The 6,998-nt window shown below is 37.1% G+C and overlaps 1 protein-coding gene across 1 annotated transcript in view; it reads left to right on the top strand.

The window, feature by feature from the left end:
- CAMKMT (calmodulin-lysine N-methyltransferase) overlaps nt 1-2,344 on the top strand; it is a 221,828-nt gene extending 219,484 nt beyond the window's left edge. Inside the window, exon 12 of the mRNA XM_085315783.1 lies at nt 323-2,344. Within this exon, the coding sequence (XP_085171909.1) occupies nt 323-400 (78 nt within the window). The 3' untranslated portion in view covers nt 401-2,344. The remainder of the gene's footprint in view (nt 1-322) is intronic.
- The last annotated feature ends 4,654 nt before the right edge of the window (nt 2,345-6,998 follow it).

Consider the following 6,998-nt stretch of genomic DNA (forward strand, 5'->3'; position numbering starts at 1 on the left):
CTTTAAATCTCACCGGAATGTAATTCATTTCTTTAATTCATCAATTTGGGARTACATACCTCAGACATTTTGGATCACTAATGTGCAGCTATTTACTCTGTGTATTAGTTTTTCCAAAAACTCTGGCCAAGTCCTGATAATATTTGACATACTGTTCCATATCTGTGACAGTACTTAACATTCAAATTTCTTCTAGTAGTTCTTAAATATTTAAAATGTAGTAATATCATTTGCACTAAGGAATATAGTTAACCAAGAACTGTCAGTATTTTAAAAAATGCATTCATATAGTTTGCTTACTTTATTCATTTTTTATTTGCAGTTGAAAAATGAAGAAAAAGATACATATGAGGAAAACCTCCATTACCCTTTTCTTCTTGTTTTAACAAAACAGAGATAGAAGATGACACATTTTTTTGTATGTGTTAAGATGGACTGCTGAAAATAAGTTCATATATGTGGATGGTCTGAAAGTGGGAGGATTCTGTTTCCCCACCTTTTGTTCCTGAATGATCATTCCAGAAATAAGTCTAATCTAAGCTCTGAAGAAGATATTGTGGTTTGTTTCGTGTATGTGTAAACATAGAGGCATCTATCTTATTTTTCCAATTATATTCCTGCCTAAAATCTATCGGATTTCAAATGTATACTTTAACAAAGGTGTAAAGCTAGCTTCCGTCTCTCTTGTGCCTTTAAACTTGCATTCACTTTGTTAATCTCTTCAAATGTTATTTTGGAGTTCTATTTGAAAATACATGAGTAATCTGCTCTGTGGTTCTTTATAACTGGCTATAAAGTAGTGAATGTATTTTCATTTAATCAGAAAGGCAATAGTTTTCTTAAGATCTTTAAAAAGGGTGCATATTGCATCCTAGGATTTTTTCTGTCTTTCTTGAAATTCCACTGTTGATTTTTCTGTCCATTCAGAATTGAAATGTCTTGATTTGCTTCAGTGATGAGGGTTTTTTGTAGTATGTATGTGTATGTATCCTTTTTTTTTCCAGCAGGACTTTTCTTCTGTAGATGTATAAGAAATTATGCATCAGACAAAAGCCTCATAAACTGACCATTTGTCCTTTGGACACAATAGCCTGCCCAGCCCCTCTGCTCCTCCTCTCCAATTATGTGTGATTAGTCTCAGTGTGTTGTGTCAAGAAGGGGGAGTGTGCTGAGTGCTTATTATCTGTTTAGGTACAAGAAGAGCACATTTAGGTTCTGACTATGAATGGAAAGTGAGCCTTTATCAGGACTAAAATCTAAATGCTACTGTCCTAGAAATCGCTCCTTTTTTTTTTTTTTTTTTTTTTAATCCTTTTCTGATATGTTCTGAGAAACACTGTAGCAGCTGAAGGATTTTGTAGTTTAATCAAATTATCTCACTTGAACTGGTTTATATTGTGATATACCRTGTCCCAAGTGTTTTATAAACATTTAATATGACTTTTCTTGTATGGAGAAGGGCAAAAATCCTACAAAGAAACAGGAAGTTTTCTTTTTTTCTTGACAGTTTAATAAAACAATAAGAAGTAATAACTTCTCAGGAAAATAACCTGGATCATTAAAGAATCCAGTACAGTCTCTTTAACCAGAACACTTTGAAAATGATGAAAAAAGAGAGAGGGGGATTGAGAGGCAGACAGAGAGTATAACTGAGAAAGGGAAGTACTAAATGCATGGAAGTGTAGAGATTCATGTTGAAATACATTAATTAAAATAATTACATTTTAGCAATAAGCTTTCTTCCATATTTAACAAATTGGGCAGCATGTAAACCATGAGCTTGTGAAAGTCCCTTTCTCTTCACTCTTCTTCTCGAACAAAATTCTTCACTACCAGTTTGCATGTCCTTGTATTCAATACTTTTTATGCTCCATTAGAGCACCTAGATGGATCTCAGAAGGCATAGGTCAAGTCGCAGTTAGATCATACATTTCTTTCTCACAAAAACTTGAATTGCAATGCCAAGTGATGGGCTAACATCACAATAACAGCAATTTATTCCTCTTCTGATAAAAAGCAGTCTATTCTCAGTGTTAGATAAAGACCAGGGGCAATGCAAACCAACCATTTATCCTAGAATTGAGTAGTAGATATCCCCTATAGCTGATATTAGTTTCATATTCAAACTCTTGTTGGAAGATACTGCTCTAATAAGAAATTAAAAGCGTTTAGGATGCCATCTGTGAAGGTGGCTTTAGTTTAATTACTTTTGTTCTGTTTGGCCCACAGAGCAGTATTGTTTCCTCTAAAAACATGTACAAGGAAATCTTTATAATCAACAAAGGAATGTAAAAAWATAGCAACATATATGAATCTTTTATTTTTCAGAGAACTTGAACATCTACTGTACAACAATCTAATAAAGATTATTAGTTGCTGAAAACAGAACTGGTGTCACTGGACATTTTGTTTTCAGCTCTAAGAAGAAAACAATTTTACTAAAATGAGTAGCTGATAATTGCTTTTTATTTCTTTAGTGTGTGTCGCTTGAGTTGAGGGCTTTGCACAGGTGCTGCCGTCCTTAAAGTGTGTAATTGATGGCTTGTTTACCAACGATGCATTTAGACTTCATCCTGCAAACTCACATTGTAGCTCCACAGGCAGTAAGGTTTCTCATCTACGTAAGTGTTTGCAGGATTGGACTGTGCAGATATTTTTAGAGGTATATGAGCAAGTATTTTTTTGTTTTAAAATGCTTTTTGAAAAGTCACAGCTACAGGGTTTTGTGTATGYGAGAGACTAAAAATACTGTTTTTTCGGACATCTCTGAGAGTCATGCACTTTGGGAGGTACGACTGACTCGATAAATTGTTTCTGAGCTCTTCTATTTTAATAAAAATACAATRTTTATTAATCAATACCTCAAAGATCTTTGCTTAAAAAAAGTTAGGCAGGTTATCAAATCATGCATATAAAAATGTGTTGGAGCTTTTTGTGTGTCATGCTTTAACTAGCCTCTGATACTTTGTGTATTTTTAATGATATAGCTTACTGTGTTCCTTAACAGAATATTAGGCTTAATTAGTTTGTGTTTGCAAAGCACTTTGAAGATGAAAGACACTGTRTCAGAGCTATGCTGTCTTCCCTGGCAATGGGAACATTAGACTAATGCAAGTTTTCCTTCACATATATTGGTAGCTTTAGAGTAATATTGTGTCCTCCTTTCTCAGGGAAAAAATGGCAGAGAGAAATGATCTTCTTGTGGACATCCCCATGGGTGCAGTCCTAATGCAGCTGATGCCACTGGCAGTGAGTTATGATCTGTCAAATAAAAAAGCCCAGGAAAATAATATTCCATTTCCTACTGTGAGACCTGGCAAAGGCTTCCTGGGAAATTACAAACCAGTCCTACCTGGTAAGATTCTGAAATAACAGGACAAGTCTTTCAATTTGAGCAGTATATTTTGATTGGAAATGAAAAATGTCTTAAATGCGAGCTGAGCTAGGAGAGCTCACTACCYCAAGTACCAACCCAGGTGCAAAATTCATGTTAGACATGTTTGCCTGTGGCTTAACAGCTACGTGTTTGTGTGAGTGGGGAAGTGGAATTAAAACTCTTCCCCCCCCTGAAAAACATCCTTACATCTTGAGGCTGACTGTGTAGGGCTTATCAAGTATTGTATCTCCATTACACCTCGCCTTCGTTGTGCCTTGAACAAAAGAGGACGCAGTGAGTGGAGCTTTTGATGCACCTCTGGATATGGCAGGTGGCACAGCTGATACGGCGGAGCAACAAGGAGGAGGCAAACAGAACAGCACTGTGTTACCCTCTTTCACCTGGTCTCCCTAATCCGGAAGGGAAAGTAGCCAGGTCCCTGTCTTTACACAGGGCAAATTAAAAACATATGGTTTCACCTGAATTTCTTGATGTATGGCTATTCTCTTCTTTAAAAGCGGGGAATGAGTGGTGATATCAAACTGAGAGTCCATTAACTCTTGTAAAATGTTTGGAGATGCTAGTAGAAGGTGCTAAGAAAATATGTGCTAGTGGTTTTATCAAAACATTTTATGTGCAGAGTGGTCATCCCATGTTGTTTCCTCAAAAGAGAAAGGGGCAATTTTGTCAGTTTACATCTTTTGATTCACTTTTTAGATTCTCCAGAGTCTGATTAAGATGGTTTGTCAGCCCTTTACTGTCACGGATCAGTAGGCTAATCCTGCTTATAAACACATCAGCATATTTTACAAGATGGAAGAGCATGAAAGAGCTGATTTTCAATATTCTCATCTGCATACACCATTTAACCCAACCAAAACCAGGACACCCTTGTATGAAGCCCTATAGCACTAAAATAAAGCCAATACATGACTTAATGAATTTGAAGCTGAATGAATAAATATAGAGTGAAAACTTCAAAATATTATCCTGCCCATTTCCTGGATAGGGGAGCCTGAGGCACAGGCAGTATTACTGTCTCATTTGCCCATGGCCGTATAGAAAGCAGCCAATACACTCTAGAACTGACCCCAGATTTTGTGAGACGAAGTGCAGCATCTTCTCTGCAAGATCAGTCACCCTCTCTGACCTGTGGACTCTCTTCAAACAGCTGAATGTAACAAACCTAACTTTTCTTTTCCATTTTTAAAGGATTTAGCCTATTAAGGCTCCTTGCTTAGTCAGCAGCTGGCTCACTGCCAAAAAGCCTAGCATATTGTTGTGGCTGGGTAAAAGCTGGGTATTTTCCATCTCTGTCCAACAGCGACATTGGATCTTCATTGTCTTGTTGTGTGTAAAGTGTGTGGAAAGTAGAGGGAAGATGCACGGAGCAGTAGTCCAGATGGCATTCCACAGCCTGAGAAGAAACATCTTGACCCTCGAATCTGGGTTAAACTCAACAGATGCCAAGCCCCCCAAAACAAAGAGCTGTCGTGGCTGACAGCAGTGGAGGAGCAATGGGACTTTAGTAACACAAAGTATCTTTATTTTGGATGTATTTCCCTGCTGACAATCAACATAGTGTCAATTTTAAAAGATTGCTTATTAAAAACAACACCCAAAATGATTCTCTCCATTAGAGACGTTCYTCCTTCAGCTGTAAAATGTTGCTCCTGGGTGATGGGTTATGCTAGCAGGAAAGGATTTGAATGTTCAGCCTGTGTTGTGCCCTACAAGAGCCTGCATTCTCAAAGGCCTGTTATTTTTTCCTGACTCTGACTTCAATTAATGTACTTTTAAAATGATTAAACATATCATGCTGTGACTTCTAAAATGTCAACAAGCTTCTAAACTTGGGAGACAGGAATGTAATAAAATAGGTAATAGGAGATTCAATAGTTAATAGAGGCCCTGAAGTGTGAGTGTATACAGTAGCTGTATATTGGAAACTGTGCAAATGAAGATGGCTTAGTATTGCAAACTGAGGAAGAAAATTGTTTTTAATTAGCACCTTCATAAGAACTGCTGATTAATACTGTTTGGTTTGGTGAAAAGCTTTCAGCTGAGTAATTTGTACAGCCATTACAACAGTTTTGTTAGACCAGGACTCCTGTTGTTAAACACAAACAGCAGATGATAATGGTGGAAGATGAGTTTGTCATGTAACAATTTACCTTATTGAAAAAAGCTTTATATAAAACCCAATACAGTAGGTACCGGCAGAAATCACATATTTTAAATCCTTTCAAGATTGCAGTGTGTGATGCTAGTGTGTTTTTTCATGGACTAGAAACAGATTTTATATCATTTATAAAATTATATATACAATTTAAAGGTGTTGTAGCATGGGCAGACCACTTTACTGGTAATGCTTTACATCAGGACAGTAAAGTGCTGGTATATTCAAACACTTTCTAAGTATACAAAGTAGGTCTAAAAATTGAAAGGTAATTAAGTAATATTGTTCACATGCAAATGTATGTTTGTGCATTATGCACTGAAATTACATTTGGTGTTTGCGCGATGTCTAGCATTTATACCTAAGGTTTTAAGGAGATTTCTCCCAGGTTAACTACTGTTCACTGCTTTTGCTYACTGTTCTTTTCAGCTGACAACAAAAAATTAAAAACCGCTATCCATATCGTGGTAATACAGGAGCGTACATATTTTAGTGGCCCAGATAGGAAATTCAGTGCAGTCTGCAGAAAGAGAGGGATTTCATTAAATGTGGTAACAATAAAGGAATATCTGCACGGAATTATGACGCTAACCAGGGATGGTAAGATCTGTAAATTATTGGAGTGCTATAATAGAACATGAGAGTTTTCCTTTAGACAGGCCTTCGGGGTAATAACAAGGGTTGAGACTCACGACAGTGCCAAATAAGCTTTAGACAGCATAATAGTCTGCAAAGAAAAGCCACAGAGCACTAATGTAAAAGAAGAGCTGTCCACCACATGCAGTAAAAATCACCAAAGGTCATTTTATGGTAGCAATTGTGACATAAAATTGGTGGTCATGCTACATGTCTAATACTCAGCACAGCTTTATAAATGATGGGCCCCTAGCGATGGCTGTCATTAAGTGCTTTCATCATAATAAACTTTAAACTGTTGGCTTTATGAATCGCCAGCCAGCTTCAGCTGTTCGTTGGATGGAGCTTGCAGTGCCTTAAGTGTGACAAGGCCTATTAGGAACTGCAACCATGTTTCAAGCGTACTTGGCTTTCCCACTCCTGGGGTGATTGCTGCCTATTAAATGGCATCTGGGAAGATTTTCCTCCAGCAATCTCTGATCAAGAGCTTTTTTGGGCTTTGACCTGCATTTCCTTCAAGACTTTCTCTGAGGAGTTTTATAAGAGCAAAACTCCAGAGGATTTATAGCCACTTCTGATTAATACCTTTTCAGTTTTTCTAGCAACTCTCCCACTGCTACATGGAGAAAAGCTTTCATTGTTCCTAAGGTGCTTATTTGTGACCTTTTCTCTGCTTTCTGATTCCCTCTAACATGGTTCTCAGTGAAATCCTTGGTGTGCAACCAAGACAGTTGCTGAAGTTACTGCAGCTTTGTGCAGAGTGGCTTTATTAGTTAAAAAAATAAAATGAATTTAGAAAGAAGCCCT

The sequence above is a fragment of the Rhea americana genome, unplaced genomic scaffold (assembly GCF_003343005.1).
Source record: "Rhea americana isolate MKP2758 unplaced genomic scaffold, rheAme1 scaffold_44, whole genome shotgun sequence".
NCBI classification, from domain to species: Eukaryota; Metazoa; Chordata; class Aves; order Rheiformes; family Rheidae; genus Rhea; species Rhea americana.